Raw genomic sequence first — 23,999 nt, 5'->3', positions numbered from 1 at the left:
AGTCAAGTCATATCAGGCGAGCAACATAACATTAACATATCAGACTTACACGCGATCTCACGACCCCAAGTCCATCACAATGGCGTGTGATTTACTCGGAGCTCTGTTGCTTTTCATTTCTGTGCTAGAAAGCGCCGTCGGACTGACGTTACAACCTAAAGGTAAAGATAACATTGAGCAGTTCCAAAGTTGTGAAACTGGGCGAAACGAGCGGTTCTGTTCAATGCTGATACGCAAATTTGGCTTTTAATATTTTTAATGCGATTTTTTTTATTCGCTCACAGAAGTTTGTCTGTTGCAAATTGAAGAAGGGACGTGTAATGACGACATTCAGCGGTTTTACTACAATACAATCAGCCAGCAGTGTGAAGAGTTCAGCTACAGCGGCTGTGGAGGAAACCAAAACAACTTCAGGTCTTTCGTGGAATGTCAGAAAACATGCTTCAGGATACCAAGTACGTTCATTTTCAAGTACAAATGCTGTCAAATCACCAAAAATGCAGTAAACAACCATGTTGACTATATTTGTGGGAATAGTTAAAAATACAGTCAAAATTTTATGACCAAAATCATTAGAATTTTAACTTTCCTACCATATTTTAGATATAAGGCCTATAACAACTTAGTTGTGAGCCAAATTTTCCCTCTATGTTCAATGTTTTGTGTGTTGTATGTTGTTTTTTTATTTCATTAATTACTTTACAATACTGTTGTATTGTGTTATGTAAATAAACAAATATATTAAAAGTTAATTTTTGATTAGTATTAAGAACTTCATTTGGACTTTACTTGATTGCTTGCCTTAAATAAATTAAGCAGTTAAATGTAAATCCAGTTAGAAGTAATCCGTTTAGAGAAGTAGTAATGATTATTTAGCAGATCAATGCTTTAACAAAAGAAAAAGCATTTATTATTTATCAAGACAGTTGTATGTGCTCAAGAAAAACAGATATTGAGAATTACTTCATGACATTATAAGGTACAATACTTTACTTAAAAAGATATAATAAATAACGCTTTATTAAATTCTAAGGTATATAATAAATATATATTTTTAGTTATTTAGAAATTATGCATATTAATTCTAATAATTATAAATTTAGTGTATAACTTTTTTATTAAAGAAGGTTGTGCGCCTGATTTTTCTCTAAATTCAATTCAATTCAATTCAAGGTTTTATGTGTTCTATGTTTTTTATTACATTAATTTTTTTTTACAATACTGTTGTATTGTGCTTTATAAATAAAGTAAGTAAATTAATAAATCCAAAGTATTTTTTTGATTGGTATTATGCATAGCTAAGAACTTATTTGGAGTTTACGTGATTTTTAAAAATGTATATATTAGTTATATTTCTTTTTTCTTAATTTGAACATAATTTGAACTTTTAAGGTGATATTCTCAATATTTATGTATTTTTTTTACTCTGAGATTACAGATTTTTAAATAAATACTGTAAATTAAAATGCACCGTTATGACTGTTTTTTGGTCCATAGTCACATTTGGTTTATCAAAACAAATTGTTGGTTCTCCAAAGAACCTTTTAGTTATCAGTTCCTAAAATAACCTTTTTATTGGCTTGAATTACTTTTAGAAAGATTTATAGGTTTTTAACGAAATAGAAAATAATGTAGATCTCATATCACCATTAAACCTTATTTCTTAAGTTCACGGTAAAAAAAAAATGGTCATAGTCATTCTGTTTACTCTTGAGCTCGTGAGTAATCTTCTGAAATGCTCACTCTGACTTGTGTTTTGTTCCAGAAATCCCCCAGATCTGTCGTTTTCAAAAGAAAGAGGGGCCCTGCCGTGGCCTCTTCAGCCGTTATTTCTTCAATATGACCTCCATGCAGTGTGAACCATTCACTTATGGTGGCTGCCAAGGGAATGAGAACAATTTTCGAAACCCAGAGGAATGCATAGAATATTGCAAACCTCCGAAAAGTAAGTGTGTTTCTCATTTAAAGACATAGTTGACCCATTTAAATTTACTCACTATTTGCTTTTCCTCAAGTGGTTCCAAACCTTTATGAGTTTGAAAACAAAAGAAGATGTTTTGAAGAATGCCACGCTCTAAAAAATGCTGGGTTGTTGTAACCCAATGTTGGGTCAAAAGATGGAAAAATCCAAGCTAACTTTTTAAATTAGATTTAAATGACACTTTTAAACACTTCTTAGATTTAAATGACACTTTTTTTGCACATTTGACCCAACATTCTTTCATTCATTCATTTATTCAGTCTCTTTATTAATCTGGAGTTGCCACAGCGTAATGAACCGCCAACTTATCCAACCACAACCCATTAATGAGAAACACTTATACACTCTTATTCACTTTAGCTTTTTACCCAATTCACCAATAGCACATGTCTTTGGACTGTGGGGGGAAACCGGAGAACCCAGAAGAAACCCACAGGGAGAACATGCAAACTCCGCACAGAAATGCCAACAGATCCAGCCGATGCTTGAACCAGTGACCTTCTTGCTGTGAGGCGACAGCACTACCTACCTACCTAGCATGTTTGCGTGTGTTTCCTCCGGGTGCTCCTGTTTCCCCCACAAGTCCAAAAACATCCAGTATAGGTGAATTGGGTTAGCTAAATTGTCTGTAGTGTTTATGTGTGTGAATGAGAGTGTATGGGTGTTTCCCAGTGATGGGTTGCAGCTGGAAGGGCATCCTCTGTGTAAAAAGGTATGCTGGATAAGTTGGCGGTTCATTTCGCTATGGCGACCCCCAATTAATAAAGGGACTAAGACAAAAAGAAAATAAATGAATTAATAAACATGAATAAATGTTATTTCCTCCAAAAAAAAAAAAACTGTAGAGATGAACATGGGACGTAGAGAAATCATTTTATCCGTTTAATATCCGTTTGTATTATCAATAATTAAGAGTGCTGGAGAAACGGTTTTAAAAATCATGACACAGAGAGGTAATTTGATAAAAAAATAACAACAATATTATTGAATTAGAGCTTAAAAACAAGATTGCTATGCATATTAATACAGCTGTTATGTGTCAGTTAAATCATTTGACCGTTGATATTCAAAATTTGAACCCAACTGGTTGAGTTATTAATAAATAACCTAATGAAGGTTAAAAATAACTCAACAAAGCACCAAATATTTTTTATTAAACCATTGGTTTAAATAAATAACTCTGCAATTTTAGAACTATTGTTAAAATTTGCCAACATTCTTCAAAATATCTACTTTTGTGCTCAACAATAGGGAGGGCAACACTTCATTTTGATGGTGCGTTTGGTGAATTCAAGTTACATTGCATCTACATGCCAACTAATTCTCATTAGATCAAAAGTAGACTGTTGGGGTTAATGTTAGGGTTGGGGTTAGTGTAAGTTGACATGTAGTTGCAAAGTTATAGTCAGTTAAATGTCTGTTGAAGGAGCAGTATCAACAGATATTAAACAGACTGATACTCAAATAGACCATCAAAATACAGTGTTACCAAAGAGAGGAACTCAAAGAAGTTTAAAACAAATGAAGAGCTTAAATGATGACTGACTTTTCAGTTTTAGGTGAACTATCTCTTTAATTTTGGTAAGCTTGTACAGACTGAAGAGGCGATAAAATGTGTTTACTTAAAGTCAAGGTGAAACAGCAGCAATAAAGTTCAGAATGCAGATAATGATTTGGTGAGAAAATGTCAATGGCATTAATAAAATGGATGAGCGGAACATAGAGCAGCACATTACGGCACCTGCGTGCTTGTTGTGACCTTAATGGTCTTCATTTGAATGGTCTTCATATTTTTATTTTCATCTGTTTTTCAATAAGCTTGTTTAATGGCCGTCATGCTGAAATGTTTTCCAGTTTGTTGACTTAAAGGAATAGTTGATTTCCAAAAATGAAATTGCCTCATCATTTATTCTCCTTCACATGGTTTTAAACCTTTTTGGGATTCTTTCTTTAGTTGAACACAAAAGAAGATATTTTGAACAAGGCTGAAGAAAGCATAGTAGGACAAAAATACTATGGAAGTCAATGGGTGCCAGCCATCAGAACTCATTTTTAAAAATGCTGGTAGCTGGCACTTACTGACTTTGATCGTAATTAAAAAATAAAAAATAAAATAAATGTTCATTGTGTTTAACAGAAGCAAGCAACTCAAATACACTCACCGGCCACTTTATTGGGTACATCTTACTAGTAAAGTGGGTCCAACCTGGTTGCCTCATGGTATAGATTGAGTAAGGTACGGGAAATATTCCTCAGAGATTTTGGTCCATATTGACATGATAGCATCACGCAGTTGCTGCAGATTTGACAGCTGCACATCCATGATGCAAATCACCACATCATAAAGGTGCTCTATTGGATTGAGATCTGGTTACTGTGGAGGCCATTTGAGTACAGTGAACTCATTGTCATGTTCATTGTCAAGTAGCCATCAGAAGATGGGTACACTGTGGTCGTAAAGGGATGAACATGGTCAGCAACAATTCTCAGGTAGGCTGTGGTGTTGACACAATGCTCAATTGGTATTAATGGGCCCAAAGTGTGCCAAGAAAATATCCTCCACACCATTACACCACCACCAGCCTGAACCATTGATACAAGCAGGATGGGTCCATGCTTTCATTTTGTTGACGCCAAAATCTGACCCTACCATCTGAATGTCGCAGCAGAAATGGAGACTCATCAGACCAGGCGACGTTTTTCCAATCTTCCATTGTTCAATTTTTGTGAGCCTGTGTGAATTGTCGCCTCAGTTTCCTGTTCTTAGCTGACAGGCGTGGCACCCGGTGTGGTCTTCTGCTGCTGTAGCCCATCTGCCTCAAGGTTGGACGTGTTGTGCGTTTAGAGATGCTCTTCTGCAGACCTTGGTTGTAACGAGTGGTTATTTGAGTTACTGCTACCTTTCTATCAGCTCGAACCAGTAATTCCAGATATTTCTCTGTAAACCCTAGAGATGGTTGTGCGTGAAATCCCAGTAAATCAGCAGATTCTGAAATACTCAGACGAGCCCGTCTGGCATCAACAACCATGCCATGTTCAAAGCCACTTAAATCACCTTTCTTCCTCATTCTGATGCTCGGTTTGAACTACAGCAGATCATCTTCACCATGTCTACATGCCTAAATGCATTGAGTCACTGCCATGTGATTGGCTAATTAGAAGTTTGCGTTAAGGAGCAGTGGGACAAGTGTACCTAATAAAGTGGCCGGTGAGTGTATGTTTTGAACACGTAAATGATAGCTGAATTAAATTTTTGGGTGAACTATTCCTTTAATGGTCCCTTTTTTGCATAGAACATTTCTTTAAGATTAAAAGTGATTTTTTTCTTTTATATTTCAGCGATCCCTGTGATTTGCCTGGATAATTTGGATAAAGGAAGATGCTCAGCATCCATACCAAGGTATTATTACAACTCTGCCACAAAGACATGCGAGGAGTTCATGTACACCGGATGCGGAGGAAGCAACAATAACTTCATCTCCAAGCAAAGCTGCGTCGACGTTTGTGGTAAAAATGCTACTTTTGTTCACTTTGGATTTTTTTAATAGCATGTGAAGTTATCAGCATTATGTTCTGGGTTTAAAAGTCCCAAGAAGTGCTTTTAAATGTGCATTATTTATACAAGGTTTGACATAATCTCAACTGAAACACAAAGAGAGGGTGGGGCATAAAGTGGCTCCTCCTCCTTTTTAAAATACAGCCAATAGCATTTGGTTATTAAGTGAGAGTGGTTGAGATCAAATGAAAAGCAAATGAGAAGCATCTTGAAGGAGGTGTGGCATGTCAGATACTACAGAGCATTTGATTGGTCAAGATTTGATGAGAAACTGATGTGAAAACAAAATAGTTGACCCATTTAGGCCGAACTGACAAACTCCAAGCTTTGGATGTTTATACCTGTTTTATGTCTTCCAAGTGTGAATTTTGTCTGTGTTTTGGAGCAAATTCGCTTATACATATCCTCAATACTAACAATATTCTTACTAACATCTAAAAAAGTTTTATCTTAATTTCACGGTTTGTTCTTCTCAGGGAGCAAACGTTGGAGTCCCACTAAAAAATCGGTGAGAGTTTCTAAGCAGTACCTGAGACGAGTGAAACCTCAGCCATCGAGGGAGAAGACGAACAAATAATCGTTTATGAAGTCATTTTCACTGTTTTAGGGAACATTTACATGACAACAATGTAGTAATGTAGTAGTTTTTGCTTTTGGTATTTTAACAAGTTATGGATACCAATGACAATGTTGGCAAAATGATCCCTTTACACAGATCAGCGAACGCAGCTAAAAAGTTGGCCAGTAGGTGGCGACATAATCGAGTTCACAAAGAACTTTATGGTATCGTTTACAAAAACTTGCACTTTGAAACACATTTGCATGAAAAACGTCAGTGTTCATCAACAGCCAAGATGCATAAAGTGTTTTCCATTTTTAGTTGAAAACAATGTTATGTAAACGCCTCGTTAACAGAAGATTGAACTGATCTTATACTATTAAAGATGGCAGTTCACTGTGTACATTCACTATATATGATTTTATATAAACAGATGAAGTCAGAATAATTTAGCCCCCCTGTTTATTTTTCTCCCCAATTTCTGTTTAACAGAAATAAGATTTTTTCAACACATTTCTAAACATAATAGTTTTAATAACTCATCTCTAATAACCTATTCATTTCATGTTTGCCATGATGACAGTACATAATATTTGACTAGATATTTTTCAAGGCACTTCTATACAGCTTAAAGTGACATTTAAAGGCTTACCTAGGTTAATTAGGCATGTTAGGGTAATTTGGCAAGTTATTGTATAATGATGGTTTGTTCTGTATATAGCTATATATTGCTATATAGAGGCTAATAATTATGACCTTAAAATGTTTTTTAAAAATTAAAAACCGCTTTTATTCTAGCCAAAATAAAACAAATAAGACTTTCTCCAGAAGAAAAAATATTATCAGACATACTGTGAAAAAATTTCCTTGCTCTGTTAAACATTATTTGGGAAATATTTAAAAAAAGGAGAAAAAATTCAAAGGGGGGCTAATAATTCTGACTTTAACTGTATGTATATATATATATATATATATATATATATATATATATATATATATATATATATATATATATATATATATATATATATATATATATATATATAAATATAACAGTTATATATTGTTTTTAATTAAGATTTAATGAAGGATGTTTAATATTAATGTCATATATTTTTCATGCCTTTTTTATTTTAAATAAAATAAGATTTTATTAACTTTATTTTTTAATGCAGTATTTTGTAAAGTGTAAGAACTGTTTAAAAGGCAAAGTATAATGTGTAACTGAAACTCTTAAAGCGTTCTTTATTATTGTGACAATTGTTTGGATTTTTTACATTTGTATTTTTATCATATTAATGTATATATAATATATACATTTATACACATTTTCATTTGCATTTCATTCCTTCATAATGACACAGTATCACAGTTGATATCAGAATAAACACTATGAGCCTTTCATCTGTGTCAGTTGTTTTTTAATGACTTTTGCGTAGTAAATATAAATGGAAATAGAAAAATAAACATAATTAGCTCTTCAAATACATCAGATTAAATTCAACAAAATTATTTTAAGTGCTAGTAATGAGGAGAACGTTTCAATAATATCTCACTGTCATTCAACACAACAGATATATTGATTTTAAATTAAAAACGACAAATTTAATCTGACTTAAATGATATGAATTGACAATGATATGAATTGACAAATAATAAGTGACAATGCTAAAGTTTATTAGATTTTAGTTATACAATTTTGCTGATAATTGGGTAAACCCTGGATAGTGGCAAATATATAATAACATTTATTTGTTTTTTTGTTTTCTTTAAACCAAGTCTTTTCATGTGTAATTAATTTATTGTTCTTTTGAAAATGTATGTCAACAATTTTTTTTCAGCTAAACAAAATTGTGAAGAGTTTCTTTTTTAGTATAGAAAGATGTAGAAATATTATAGCTTTTTTTTCTGAAAGACCCTTTTTTAATTGTCGAGACATTAATTTTTAAAATCCAAAACTAAAATATACTTGAACTGAAGATATAAACTGTATGAAATTTTTGTAATGAAACATTTTTACATGTTATTGCGCTGAAAAGTATACCTTGGAAAGAAACCAAAACGATCTACTCTTCCTTGGTCTATTTAGCGCCCCCTCGTGTATTTATCTATCAAATAAATGACTTGTTTGCCAAATAAATATAGATAGTCTCTAGACAAAATCGACCAAAGGCATCGACCACACAGAAAATTTAGTTTTATGTCAAGATCAATAAAAGCAAAAGTGAGTAGTATCATTGGCAGCAACAAGTGCCACGCTGGATCTCAGTCCAAGACCATGAAGAATGAAATTTCAGACTTGCAGAGCTAAACGCTAAGGATTTTTAATAGCCCAGCAGGAAAAAAAATTGAAAAAAAAAAATCAAATGAGCTATTTCTTATACATATTTTAAATAATGTAACAAGCAGAACTTAGTTGTATACATGTATATTTGTTCAACATAAAAAAAGACTTTAAAAATTAAATGTATGCACTCCAATCCGACCATTTCAATGACTTCATGTCATTGGACCATGGGCGTTTTCTGCTTGTTGTCAAACTATTACACAACTTTAACAAGAAGCAATTCAATCATAACTTTATGTTAAAACAGGTGTATAACATTAGCCTATTAATCAATATGTGGCTCTTTTTGGATTCTCAGAAGTTATAGAAATAAAAAATGTCAAACAGGAAATATGCAGGGACCATTGTTTTTGTTTACACCCCTTAAAATTATCTATAAAATTAGTTATGGATAGTTTTGCTATTTTTTTACTGTGATGTGTTGTTGGTTATTGGATGTTGAATCGATTGTTTCTTAAGTAAAATTAAGACCCGTTTAAAATGATTTAAGTGATTCTCGTGTTGTTAACATTTACTGACACATGATGCTTTAAAACATAAGGTAAGATGTTAGAAAAACAGCAGCGTTAATGAGAAAATGGCATTAATAAAAGGATGTTTAAATGATTTAAGACCCACAGGACTATATTTCGTTGAATTTAAGACTATATGGCCTGAAATTACTTTTGAAATTAAAGACTTTTTAAGACCCCAAGATACTATTGCCGCGGACACCCTGTCAGTCTACGGCCCAAACAGCCACAAGGTGGAGTTGTGTATTCATACAGTATAATGATCTGCCACAGGCGCTGTCCAACACGTTCATGTGCTGTGTGTGACACTTCATAAAAGAGCAATTATTTACATTGCTTATCACACAGATTACATTCCCAGAAAGCAAGGCTCAATGTGACAAAGATGGCATGTTATTATTTTATGAAAGTTCTGTTTTGCTATGGAGTAAAGGGTCCTTTTCAACAAGAATGATAACAAATAAGCCTAGTTACAGATAAAAAAAAATGTTCAAAGTAAAATAATTAGCCGAGTGCCCTCGAGGGTGTCAGTATGAGCACAGAAAGCTATGGTAAAGATCTTTGTTTAAAATTTTGATCTTTTGCTAAATACAAAAAATCCAATCGAGAACAAACAATAGCAAACATATCTGGCATTAAAACTAAGTGATGCTTTGTATTTGTACATTAAACTAGTATCACAATCAGGGCTTTAACGTTTTTGATCACCAGCCACTGTGGCTAGTAGTTTTCCAACGTTTCTTGCCACGCTGCATTTTTACTAGGCAGAATTTTGTTGCTGGGAAAATATATTTTATATGCATAAATATGACTTTGACATGCTAAAATTACTTGATTTAGATTTTGTGTTTTGTCCACATGCCTCCTCATTCATTTCACCTTTTGTGTGTTGTTTATGAGCAAATGAGTCATGGTTTCATAGTGTTATACTGCGATTTATTTTTTATTTCACATGACTTTTCAGAACTCAATTGAAACGCAATTGTTTTTGTTAGCTGTTTTTCGATTCTTAGATCCCATTTGCACGCATATTGGCTCATCCATATAGTCAAACCCTGCTTTTAAGAAAACCACTGTTAAAAATTTAGTGGGTTTAGTGACTTCGTAACTTATAATTTTCTCTCAGTAAGTCATAATTTCAAAATGTAAGTCATAGTTTGTCTTTTTATCTTTGTAAAATTGACTAAGTAAGTCATAATTTTCACTTAGTAATTCATAATTTTAAGTTAAGTCATAATTTAGATTTATTTATCTCATAATTTGGACTTAGAAAGTCATAATTTTGAGCTAATAAGTCATAATATTGACTAAGCACTTCGTATTTTTTACAAACAATAGCAAACACAACTATGTTTTTACATGTAAAAAACAAATACATGAAATTTAAACTATTCCTGCATATTTTTTTACACAGCAGCGGATGCCCTTACAGTCCCAACCAAGTACTGAGAAATACCCATACATTCTCATTCACACACATACACTACGGACAATTTAGTTTATTCAATTCACCTTTGGCATTTGTGTTTGAACTGTTAAGGAAACCGGAGCTCCCGGAGGAAACCCACGCCAACACGGGGAGAACATGTAAACTCCAAACAGAAATCCCAACTGGTCCAGCAGGGACTCGAACCACTGAGCCAATGTGCTGCCTACTTTATTGTTGGTCTTTAAAATTGTGGGTTACATTAAAATTGGTCTCGCATCAAACAAAACAGACAAAACATTAACAGGACACAGACACAATATGCAAAAAATTAGGGTTGTGCATTATGAAACAAAAACACTCATTTATTATTTCTTTTAGCTAATGAAGCATTAAAATATAGACAGCCAGTCTGAATTGTGAACATCTGAAGCAACAGACAACAAGACTAGAGCTTATCTCCTTTCTACCTATAATTAAGATTAAATCATCTTTTGGGCCTCTGGGGAACTTCTGTTCATTCATTCATTCATTTTACTTCAGATTTAAGGTTTTAAGCAGTGGATGCCCTTCCAGCTGCAACCCAGTACTGGAATACACTCTCACAAACCCACACACATACACTATGAACAATTTAGTTTATTCAAGTCAGTTCAGTTCACCAACACTGCATGTCTTTGAATTGTTGGGGGAACCGAAGCACTCGGAGAAAACTCACACGAACACAGGGAGAACATGCAAACTCCACACAGAATTGCCAACTGACCCAGCCGGGGCTTGAACCAGTGACCTTCTTGCTGTAAGGCGACAGTGCTAACCTCTGAGCCACTGTGTCACCCCAACTTCTAATCAAAGAAACTGAAATTTAGTGTTGCGCTACAAATAATACATATCTGGCATTAAAACTAAGTGATGCTTTGTATTTGTACATTAAACTAGTATCACAATCAGGGCTTTAACGTTTTTGATCACCAGCCACTGTGGCTAGTAGTTTTCCAAAGTTTCTTGCCACGCTGCATTTTTACTAGGCAGAATTTTGTTGCTGGGAAAATATATTTTATATGCATAAATATGACTTTGACATGCTAAAACTACTTGATTTAGATTTTGTGTTTTGTCCACATGCCTCCTCATTCATTTCACCTTTTGTGTGTCGTTTATGAGCAAATGAGTCATGGTTTCATAGTGTTATACTGCGATTAGTTTTTATTTCACATGACTTTTCAGAACTCAAAATTAAGGATTTACCAAAGTTATCTCTGACCACTCCAAACCATAATTATTTCTTAGCCACAGATTTTAAATGTGTAAAAACAAGCTAAATATAGATGTATACTATGCTTTTTATTTAACAAAACATTTCTTTAAAAAAAAAACAAAGAAAAAAAATTGACTTTTAAAAAAATATTAGTTTCATGTATCAAACATGCACCATAATCTGTCCTTGCTAAAGGTCTCTCAGATCACCTACACATAAATGGAGAGTTAATCTCATATTAAAGCAATGTTGTTGTAAAAAATTATAAACTATATAACTATTAAACTATATAAACAAAAATAACGACAAGCAAAAGAAAGCAGGTGAAAACATACTGTGTGATAATGAAAGCATGATCACACGGTTAAGGCCAATTAATAATCTGTTTAAAGCGAAAGCAACCGGTGCTGCTTACAAAAAGACGTATTTGGGGCTCTTGAAAGCAGCAAGACTGTTGATGCATTAGCATAACTTTTTATCTGGTCTATATGAAAGAGAACCGGTCACAGTTGCGTTCCAGGCACGGTTGCTTCAAGCGAGGAAACAGGAGCGCGCACGCGCTTTAAACAGTCGCACGCACGCGCTTTAAACAGTCGCGCGCATCACATCAGCTGTTAGATCATCCTCTCATTCAGTATTCATCTGTTTTCTTCAGCTAGCGCAAACGCAATTGTTTTTGTTAGCTGTTTTTCGATTCTTAGATCCCATTTGCACGCATATTGGGTCATCCATATAGTCAAACCCTGCTTTTAAGAAAACCACTGTTAAAAATTTAGTGGGTTTAGTGACTTCGTAACTTATAATTTTCTCAGTAAGTCATAATTTCAAAATGTAAGTCATAGTTTGTCTTTTTATCTTTGTAAAATTGACTAAGTAAGTCATAATTTTCACTTAGTAATTCATAATTTTAAGTTAAGTCATAATTTAGATTTCTTTATCTCATAATTTGGACTTAGAAAGTCATAATTCTGAGCTAATAAGTCATAATATTGACTAAGCACTTCGTATTTTTTACTTAAGTAAGTTATAATTTTGAGCTAATAAGTCATAATATTGACTAAGCACTTCGTATTTTTTACTTAGTAAGTTATGATTTTGAGCTAATAAGTCATAATATTCACTAAGCACTTCGGATTTTTTACTTAGTAAGTTATAATTTCGAGTTATTAAGTTATAATTTCGGCTTTTGTCTCGTAATATTGACTGAGTCTTTTTGTAATGTAATGTGTATTTATATAGTGCATTTATTGTGTATGTCCATACACCCAAAGTGCCTCACAATCATGAGGGGGGTCTCTCCACACCACCACCAGTGTGTAGCATCCACTTGCATGATGTGACGGCAGCCACAGGACAATGGCGCCAGTGCTCTCACCACACACCAGCTATAGGAGGGGAGGAGGGACAATAATTAATATTTGAAGTCGTAATATTGACTAAGTCTTGACTATTTCAACTTTTTAAAGTCATAAATTTGACTTTTAATATAATAATTTTGACTTTTATCTCATAAATTAGACTACGCTAAGTCATACATTTTGTAATGATTTTGATGATATTGTTTCTTACCTGCGGAAACAGGTTTCAATACTTTAAGTCAAAGTTATTACATTTACGATTCATGTACATGTACTTTAAATATCTACCAAATCGTCTCCTTTAAAAGAAACTGCCTATGATAATTAGACTGGGGTCTGTTGTTTTGAAAGCGTGCAGAGATGCTACAGCTTTTCCTCAACAACAGTTTCCAGAAGCGCAGGCACTCACAATTCATATCATTCATGTCGGGAGTTAGATTACAATCTTTCTGAGTCTGCATGTCCGCGCTCAAGTCTGCAAAGGTTAATAGTTTTATACTAAAAAGAGATTTGTTGGCTCTCAGCAGGTTTAGCGAGTTGCACAGCAGCACGACTGAATTTGCAGTTTAATAAAGTCATATTTTATGTAGGATTGCTGAGGGGTGGCAAGAGACTCCCTTCAAATAAATATACAAATCAGTCAATCAGAAAAGGTGTGCGTTATGGAAATCATGAGCCTGGAACCTTCATTTCTTTTCAATGACACGTTTAAATCGAAAGCGTCAGTTTTTGCACAGACGTGTTTATTAATGCAGAACACCACATAAGTTACTGGTTTGTCATTATTTAGATTTCTCTTTAATAAAGGCCCAGAAATACACCATCTATTTCAAGTGTTATTATTTGTCTTAGTACACTGAAAGGTTTGATGTAGGATTTCATTTTCACTTTTTACAAATAGTTTTACTCTGAAATGTACAAAGGAATGGCAAGTAACACTAAGGCCCAATCCCAATTCTACACCTTAGCTCTTCCCCTTTCCAATCCTCTTTAGTTTAAAGTAGAGCTGCACAATTAATCGTAAAAAGATCGCAATCTTGATTTGACCCCCTAGACGCTCTTAATCCAGCATTTCTACGATTCTGTCAATCATATTTTCAAGTTCAGGAGAAAAGCAATGGTGGCCGCACAAGTCTTTTACATACGTTGTTCAGCAACGTGGACACCTCCAAATGGTGTTGAAAGAGGCACATGCTGTATTTATAAGATATAATTCAAAATGTCATTTCTGTCTTCGTGTAATGTATTTGCGACCGCAAAATCACACTTGACGTGAGGGTGAGGGTGTCGCAGATGAAATTCAAGACCAGGGGTTGGGTTGTGGTCGCGGATCTGACTGAGGACGGGGGTGGTGTGGGAGGTGTCGTGGATGCCGCCCTCTCTATTCTCCTGCCAAGGCGCGGGTATAACTGCTGAGGACGCAGGTGGTGAGGGAGGTGTCGCAGACACCACCCTATCTATTCTGCCGCCCTAGGCGGCCGCCTAGGTCGCCTCTATGGACGTGCCGGCCCTGATTGTAATCATATGTCTTAAACACAATAATTCAACATCAGAATTATCATCAGCATCAATGACCAGGACAAATCTCAAGTCTGTTCAAGTCCACCATTCCAACTCTATACAAAATTTTGAATTTTAACCAACAGTACCGCTACACAAAGCCTATTGCTGTTTTACCGCATATTTGAGAATAACAATAATAATAGCCTACTCATATTAACCTTTATTTTACATCAACAGAATCGTGAGAAAGTCGAGATCATTATTTGAGGCAAAAAAATTGCGATTCTCATTTTAGCCAGAATTGTGCAGCTCTAGTTTGAAGGATAAGGGCAAGGGCTAGATAGCCCTCAAAACAAAGATTTTTCAGCACCACACTCGAAACCAAGGGGTACGAAAATTTCCCAGAATACAGCAGCTACAACGGCAGCATAGCTGCACCCGGAAGTCAGTAGATCCACAAATTAGTATTTTTTGTCATAATTATGATTTTTTACAACAAACAAGTATATATTTTAATACATTCATAATGGTTTTTGTTTTCTACCGTCATGCTTTTTAAAAAAAACTCTATAATCCTTAATAATACCTCCTCTATAGTAGTCCCACATCATACTTTCACATCTGTCACTCGATGACACTTGAATCCCCTGTCAGAAAAGTCTGGTGCCCGGGAATGAGCTTTATACAGTGTCTGGCATAACGTTAATGCTGTTTTCCTGTGTTTACATATATAAAAATGGTCATGATGTAAATGCACAGCACAGTTACGATCTGCCTTCAGTGATTTCCTGAAGATAAATATCCAAAAATAACGCAACTGGAATAACCACAGCAGTCGTTATCATCGATCTCATATGAAGCAAGAGCTCACGATGACATTTGATGACGTGTGCAGGTGTTGTAGTGTTGTCCCATTTCTTAGGGGTAAATTTTGTAAAGGGGTACAAAAATAGAATTGGGATTGGGCCTTAATTAAACATGAAGATTTAAAGTAGAAACATTTTTATATTTAGTTGAAGTCAGAATAATTAGCCCCTGTATAGTTTATTTTAAAACATAATATAGTTGTAATAACTCATTTCTAATAACTGAGTTATTATATGACAGTAAATTATATTTGACTAGATATTTTTTCAGGATGCTAGCTTAAAGTGACATTTAAAGGCTTAACTGGGTTAATTACACAAACCAGGGTCATTAGGCAAGTTATTGCCTAACAATGGTTTGTTCTGTAGACAATTGAAAAAACATAATGCTTAAGGGGGCTAATAATATTAACCTTAAAATAGTTTTAAAAGAATTTAAAGCTGCTTTCATTCAAGCCAAAATAAAACAATTAAGACTTTCTCCAGAAGAAAAAATATTATCAGACATACTGTGAAAAAAATCTTTGCTCTGTTAAACATTATTTGGAAAATATTGGAAAAAGAAAAAAAAAATTCACAGGAAGGCTAATAATTTTGACATCAACTGTATATTATTTTAGATTCTTAGATCTAATTTTATGTCATTAAAATGAAGGCTTTCTTATTCTGCTAAAATATAGGTTATAAAGGTGACACTATGTGCGATGTATTTGATGTATTTGATTTATTTTCAATGCCACATAAACCCGTACATTAAAATACTTAGATATTTAGAAAACTTACAGTAAGATATAATGTAAAAATCTTCAACATTAGTACAGTTATTACAGAGAACAGGTGTGTACCTTCATTTCAATTGTATCATAAACAGTACAGAGCAGTATCATAAGAGGTCTTTTCTGTACCATATAAGGTACAACTTTTACAACGATACAAAACTGTTCTTTAAGGAGCATTATTTGTACCATTATTTGGGCAATGCTCATTTGATTGGGTTTTTAGTCAACCGTGAGTTTGCGATGCTGTTTTCACTTTGCACTTCACGTTTCTGTGCGTTTTACTTTGTGGCCTTGATTTGACATTCTTTTGCACTGCTTGATTTTTATTTGCAGTTCTTTTTTATTTGCAAATTTCATTTTTATTTCTCAAAACCTTCCTTTAAATTTCTTAATTTTTGTTTGCAAAATACCCTTTTTTTTCTTAAAATTTTATTTTCGCTTTGCGATTTTTGGAGATTTGCATTTATTTGTTTATTTTTGCTCAATATTTTATTTTTTGTTTGCAAAACTTTTTTTATTTTGCAAGTATATATGGCCCTAGATTGACTCCACATCACTGCTTTCTTGTCAAAGTACTCAATAAACTTCATGTTACATAGAAATTTCTAGTTTTATTTTTAAGGGAAAGTCTTTGATTCTCAAGTTGCAAGACATGACATTTTTATCAATGTGAAGCAACCTGGAGAATCTTTTTCTTTCCAATTCAGTAAAATCAATCCAATGTGCCAAAAGGGTTATAAATCTAATCACTGTACGTAAATTTTTTAGATATCTCTGCATCATCACTGACATCAAATATAGCTAAAATAGGCCCAGGGTGTGTTTGTTTCACCACCACTTCTCATATTAACTAAAAAACCCAATAATTAACAATTTTAGGACAACTCCAAAACATGGGACAGAGTGATGTAGGAGTTTGACTGCATCTATCACAGTGGGTCTACAGAGAGGAGAGCTTCAAGTTAGACAAGTGGAGTTTGTGCAGGACCTTAAACTGTATTAAACAATCCCTGATACACACAGAACTAGAATGAACTTGTTCTTGTGCTTCCTCATTTTACATTTGGCATTTTACAAATTACTTTAAAATCAAAATGTTCTTTTAAATGTAGCAAAATCTAAACAGATCTTTCATTTTAAACACACAGGAGGGCTAAAAAAATAATTAGACAACACCAGTAACGTCACACAATTGATAACAGCAAAAAAGGCAACAACTTCATCTATAATTTCTCCATACATGAAATGCAGTTGATGGAGTGAAGAGGAATAATAACTGGGTTTCTGGGCTTTTTCAAACACAACACAGCCTGTATCTCGTTTGCTCAGTCAATGCCTGCGGGAGTGAAGGTGGCATTGTGACAAACTGCAGCTTTCGTGCCAAGTTTGCCTGAGCGTTGCATGAGACGTGGTGACGAGCACTCGGCCTAATTGTCACAAATGGTTTGTTATGGAGACGACGCTCCGATTTCTCAATTTTAAACCTCCACAAAGGAATGATATCATGGGTGGGGTGAATGACGGCACATCCAAGTGGATTAGAATCAGATGAAATAATAGACATCAACAGTTGTCAAATTATCCACCTCAGAGACGTTCATAGGCGAGCTTTTGAAATATGCTGTCAAATCAGTGTCACGTCTCTAGTCACTATGAGTTTGTAAAATAGATGGTCATATTGCAGTTTAAAGTACACATGAAATCAAAACTAACCACTACTGATTTTACTCGTGTTGATAGTTTTGTGGTGAACAGTTCATCTGTGCATGTCATTAAGAAAAGAATAATTGTTTGCCCTTGTAATCTAAAATTAATATCTGAAAATGCACTTCCTGTTTAATTTCAGTAAAATTTTCAGATTACGTCCGTCTGAAGTATAAGGGCATGGCTAACATATTTAACCATGCGCCTTCAACTGTCAGTTTTGACGACAAACAGAAATGGTCAGTGTAACGGAGGCCAGCTAGTAAGTGCTGTGCAGGTAAACCTCATTCCTCTGACCTCTAAAGGTGCTCTAGCAACAGATGCTAGAGGCAATGGTCTTTAGCCTCTTTGGTAGAGCAACCGACTCCCATGCAGAAGATCGCTGGTTCGATACCAGCTCAGTGCGGGTTGGGTGGCGTAGGACCGGCGGGGTTACATGAGCAGGAGGTGTCTGTTAGGTTGTAATGTCTCTCCTGAAACCCTTATCCCGATATTTCTGAATAAAATGCCTACTTTACTACATCCAGTCAGCTCGCAGTAGAAAAAACAAGCATGTCTATGATGCCTCTAGAGTATACATGTGAAGTTTCAGCTCAAAATGCCTTATAAATAACTCTTTGAAACTGCCCCTTATAGGCTTTAATTCTAACCGTACATTCACACCGAAAGCGGAGAGCGTCAAAGTAGCCAGAAGTCATTCATTTTTAATTAGAGCAGCGGCGATAAGTGACGAGGAGCAGTGTGGCGCATCTGTACTGGTGTGGGCATAAGGGAGTTGAAATCGAATCAACTTTAGGGTAATGAGCTATGACTCGGTTCGGCGGCAAGCAATCAGAATGAAGAAGTCCACCAATTGAGAGGAGTTCAGAGAACACAGACCTGTGAACTTTGGTTCCGACCACAGTTGTTCCTAAGGGTTTGATTATTGCGGTCGCCGGATTTTCAATCATTTACAAAGTTTTCTTGCAGGAACATGCATTAAATAAGTTACTGGCAAGTTACTGATGTGCATTAATGTTATATATTATCTTTAAAAAAAGTGGGACTCTCATGCGACAGTACAAAACAGTATTGCTGCTTTAGGATATTACAGACGTATGGACACATTCAATAAAGTGAAGCAAAGCCACACCACATGCAGCTTGATCTTCCATTGTTAAATGAATTTGATAAGAAGTGTGCCATTTTTTCACGCTAGAAAGCATGGTTTATGCAGGAATATAACTGATATGCTGCACCGGCCCCTGTAAATACGAGATCAATGTAGCGACCTTGAACACTCACCGCTTTCGCTGTGAATGCACAGTAATGGTGCCATATTGATGACTGTCGCTTTAAATTCAAATGAGATTGTGCTCTTTTGGAAAGAGGGTGAAGCTACAAATGTGTGTGCTGGGCTGTGTTCAAAACCGCCTCAGTAGGTACTGAATTTGAATTTAAACATACTATTCGGCCGATAGAAACGTTGTACAGCATTATGCTGCGTCCACACCAGACGCGGAACGCACGTCAAGCACGAGTGATTTACATGTTAGTTAATGCAAACATGCGAATAGACATCTTGCGGTGCGATACACACGAATGGCACAGCGCAAATGACGCGGTGCGAATGGCATGATACGCGTGAATGGTGCGGCGTGAATTGAGCGTTTTGTGCGTTTGGCGCGTTTGACGCGATAAACGCGCGTTTAAACACACGACACGTGCGTTAAGCGCGCCATTTGCGTGTATCGCGCCACTCGCACCGCGCAATTCGCGTCATTCAGCAAGCTTCTGATTGGTTATCGAGAAGCTCATGTTTTCGAACTCGAGCGATTTGCGTCAAATGTGCAAAAAGGTCAATTAGCGCCGCGCCATTCGCACCGCACCATTCAGGCAAATAATACTAGTAACATTTAACTGTTACAGCGTTAATAAAATACAATAAATGGGAAATGTAAATCTCATTAACTTCCCGCGACAACCATACAACCATAGAAGACTTGGAAAAAGGAACTAATATTGTACCTCACCTGCACAAATGTGTGCAAGCGCAAAATGAATGAATAACTGCCTCAAAGGACTCATTCTCAAGTCATTTAAAAAAAGATTTATTTAAAATAAATTAATCGTTCAAGAACGACCCATGTGTCAGCTTAATGGTAGATTTAAAAATCTAACATCCTATGCTAATGAGGGAGAGATCGTCACTAATGCTGATGACATGCACAAATGGAGAATGCTAATCAGTGTTTCTGCAGACAGTTTTTATCAAGTGTGATTATACAAACTAAAATTAATACAAAATTAATAACAGATTTAGGTGTTTTGTTTAAAAAAACAACAACATTTTAATGAAAGCTTCAAGTACAGTTATATTTTTGCCAAGTTTTATGTGGAAGCTAAGATGATGGTGCATCATTTTCTTGCTTAATGTCTTGCCTTTTTCTGCAATCAAACCACAAGTGTTCACCACAAGTGATTGTGTTTCCTGTTGCAAAGTGCAGTGAAAGTCCAACATGACCGTAGTAGTTTAGATGTGCACTGCACTTCGACAAATATAAAAAGTGAAATAGGAAAATTTCACATCTTAAAAGTATAGATCGCCCAAAAATTACCATTCTGTCACAGTTTTCTCACCCAGCTTGAGTTTTTTCTTCTGTTGAACACAAAAGAAGATATTTTGAACGATGTTGAAAACCTGTAGCCATTGATCTACTTTCCATGTCAATGGCTACCGGTTTCCATCATTTGTCAAACTATGTTCCTTTGTGTTCATCGGAAGAAAGAAATTCAAACAGGTTTGAAAAAAAAGTGAATGGTGAAAAGTGAACTATCCCATTGATTTGTGTTTACGAGTACAATTCAAGTGACATCTGAACATATTTTTGTTCAAGTAAATGTATTGACTGATACCGAAGTTGCTTCCTAAACAGGTATGTCTTGGCCTTGAGATAACTGGAGGGACGCTGGCCTGTTTGGTCCTCTGTGAGAGACATGGATGGCCTTTGCAGGTCTTCTGCTTTTTCTTTCAGGCATGAGTGGGCTGGAGTTCTGCTCTGATAGCCGCTGTGAGGGAAAATAAGGATGGCTTGTCTTTAGGTTTCCTGCTGAGTGTGACCTTTAACTGAGGTCGGCCTGTACTTCATTTTTTTTTTTCGCAGTGATGTCCTTCCTGAGTATTTTTATTTCGCTTTCAAACATCTAAACATTCTTAAATAAAGAGACATGTACTTTAGAAGAAAATGACAATGTTAAGTCTTGTTTTCTGAAAAATATATCCAGTGTGTTTCTGTTTAGAACAAGATTAAATATGCCAGAAAAGTTTTCTCTTGCAGTGAACTTTATTTTTCTTACAGAATTAAAAGTTGCAGGTTTCATAAATCTGGATGGCTGGTGAACAACCCTGAGTTATAAATTGAAAAGAATTGCTCGAACCAGCGACCTTCTTGCTGTGAGGCGACAGCACTACCTATTGCACCACTGCGTCGCCACCAAATGAGCTCATGTATGGGACAAATTCTGGACTTTTGTCAATGAGGGGTGGGTTCTTCTTCCGAACCACCTGAACTCCTCCTGGCTACGGGCCTGCATTCAACAGATCATTTGAATTCCTCTATTTGGAAAGAATGAATCAACTGTGATGATCAAGTCTTATTTTTTTTAGTTTCATGCAGTGCATCTCAATAAAATGTAATAAATTACAAACATATAGATACAACGGATTCAAAAATAAAAGTTAAATAAACAGCGCTTTATGATTTTCTGGGGAAAAATTTAACAATCAAACATAAAATAAATTGGTCATCATTTTATATATAATGTCGCCTCACAGCAAGAAGGTCGCTGGTTTGAGTCCCGGCTGGGTCAATTGGCATTTCTGTGTGGAGTTTGCATGTTCTCCCCATGTTTGCATGGTTTTCCTCTGGGTGCTTTGGGTTTCCCACACAGTCCAAAGACATATGCTATAGGTCAGGGGTCACCAAACTTGTTCCTGGAGGGCCGGTGTCCTGCAGATTTTAGCTCCAACCCTAATCAAACACACCTGAACAAGCTAATCAAGGTCTTACTAGGTATATTTGAAACATCCAGGCAGGTGTGTTGAGGCAAGTGGGAGCTAAACCCTGCAGGGACACCGGCCCTCCAGGACCGAGATTGGTGACCCCTGCTATAGGTGAATTGAGTAAGCTAAATTGTCCATAGTGTAGGTGTGTGAATGAGAGTGTATGGATGTTTCCCAGTGATGGGTTGCAGCTGGAAGGGCATGCGCTGTGTAAAACATATGCTGGATAAGTTGGCGGTTCATTCCGCTGTTGCGATCCTAGATTAATAAAGGGCCTAGCCAAAAAGAACTGAATGAATGAATGAATGTATATATAATGTGGATACACACATTGTGATATCGATGCTCAAACAAATATTGTTTACAGCATCATTATCATTCCTGTCAACAAATAACGTATATTTTTAGTTAATGTTAGGCTAACCCAGGGTCAATTTTGTCCATGACTTTCTCACAACCCTTTCTCTACAGTCTCAAAAAACAATATTGTTATCGTTTCTTATTTTCTGCTCTCGACTTGACAGGTTACTAGGCAGCTGTTTTTATGATGGCATGTGATTATTGTTTAATAGGCTTACGTTATAGTGCTGAATGGACTGAAGATTCATTCATTCATATTACAAAAATACTATTTATACATGATAAATGCAATATTTAACGCAATGTTGCATAAATACCTCAACACCACTCATCCTTCCGTGTGCTCTGGCAACCGATATCACGTTAACAACAGGGGGCGTGGCTTTGTCATTGCTCCGCTCACGAGGAGGGGCCAAGTGGGAATATTGCGTCTATTAAACTAAACAAATAAATCTGCATAGTTTACATTTTAAAAAGCCCTGCATTTAAAACAAACCAGCACTAAACATTTGCTAATAATATGATGACGTTTAACCTGAAGACACATTTTCAGAGCTGTTAAAAGTCTGGAGATAATTCCGAATATGTGGATCTTAACAGCTCTCTGTCAGACATACAATCATTTAATCTCACGCTCCCGAAAAGAGCACGTTTAGCCCTCCTCTTGAGCCATAGAGATATCATCCTTTGAAAGTTTTAATATGTCATAAATATGCTGCTTCATGCTTATAAAAATCTTTTCCTGTCTGGGTGCGAGTATGTGTGTGTGTGTGTGTGTGTGAATTTATGCGCTGAGGCACAGATGGATGAGGAGGTGGATCAGAAGGAGAGAGAGAGCGTTTGGTTCATGTAAGAGTCATTGTGTTGCATTGTTTTAGTGATATGAAAAATTGCTGTGCTTTCATGACCGGTCAACATAAGACAAATATGCAGTGTTAAAATCAAAGTAAAAATCATTGAGTTTTAAAATATTGTTGTGAACTCATCATCACTACAGGAATGTAATATTAACCCAACGCTACACTCTCAGAAATAAAAGTACAGGAGTTGTCACTGGGGCAGTACCTTTTTAAAAGTGAAGAAGATTCTATTCTCTCAGTGTGAAGTATTTTCTAAGTGTAAAGCAGTTAATTTTCTCTTCACAAAATGTATGAAGTGTTTGCAGCAAACATGCCAGCCTGTGTTAAAAATACAGTGATATGTCTGTGTAAGATGAGTATGCCTGCACAGGAGCAACACTAGGAGAAGGCTGAGTGACTGATTGTGTAGAATAACTGAATATGTAAAGCACTGATTATTTATGTTAAATACTTGTATGAAGGTATATGTGTCAGAAGTTGGAATGAGTAACATATTATCAAGTTATTATCCTATCATAACAATGTATGTAAACACTTCCTTTGCATAAGTTGCATCTATACTTTGCTGACATAGACCTGTAACATCTCTGTTGACATGAGCTAGTGGGCTGAGAGCCAAGAATAGCAGGACCCCTTAGACTAGAAAACCTATTCAAAAATGGTCAAAAGTTAAAAAGAGACACATAGGGGTGTGTCAAAAACATAAATAAAGGGGAAGGAGCAGGAGAGACTTTAGAAGGTGTCCAGGAGAAACTTCAGAATGCTCTGGGGTCTGCTCTGCTCTTTCTCGGCTTTATTATGGAGAATAAAGTCTATTTTCTGATATTCAAAACCTCCGGTCTGATAATTTGTAATTGATGAGACGTCAAAATTTACGACAAAAGGTAC

At 35.5% G+C, this 23,999-nt stretch overlaps 1 protein-coding gene and 1 long non-coding RNA gene across 2 annotated transcripts; one reads left to right on the top strand and one right to left on the bottom strand.

Annotated features, from left to right (window-relative positions):
• The first annotated feature begins 21 nt into the window (after positions 1-21).
• On the top strand, positions 22-7,002 carry tfpi2 (tissue factor pathway inhibitor 2). Its single transcript, NM_001040096.2, has 5 exons — positions 22-161; positions 285-455; positions 1,766-1,945; positions 5,321-5,488; positions 6,014-7,002. Exons 1-5 carry the CDS (start codon positions 80-82, stop codon positions 6,112-6,114), a joined length of 702 nt encoding a protein of 233 aa, NP_001035185.1. The 5' UTR covers positions 22-79; the 3' UTR covers positions 6,115-7,002.
• A 13,152-nt stretch (positions 7,003-20,154) lies between these two features.
• On the bottom strand, positions 20,155-22,618 carry si:ch211-120e1.1. Its single transcript, NR_186858.1, has 2 exons — positions 22,569-22,618; positions 20,155-20,897 (listed from the first exon to the last, which is right to left on the bottom strand). It is a non-coding gene; the product is annotated as a si:ch211-120e1.1 (long non-coding RNA).
• Positions 22,619-23,999: the final 1,381 nt, after the last annotated feature.

Source organism: Danio rerio, chromosome 19, assembly GCF_049306965.1.
Source record: "Danio rerio strain Tuebingen ecotype United States chromosome 19, GRCz12tu, whole genome shotgun sequence".
Lineage (NCBI taxonomy): Eukaryota > Metazoa > Chordata > Actinopteri > Cypriniformes > Danionidae > Danio > Danio rerio.
This window is presented reverse-complemented; position numbering and strand designations above follow the sequence as displayed.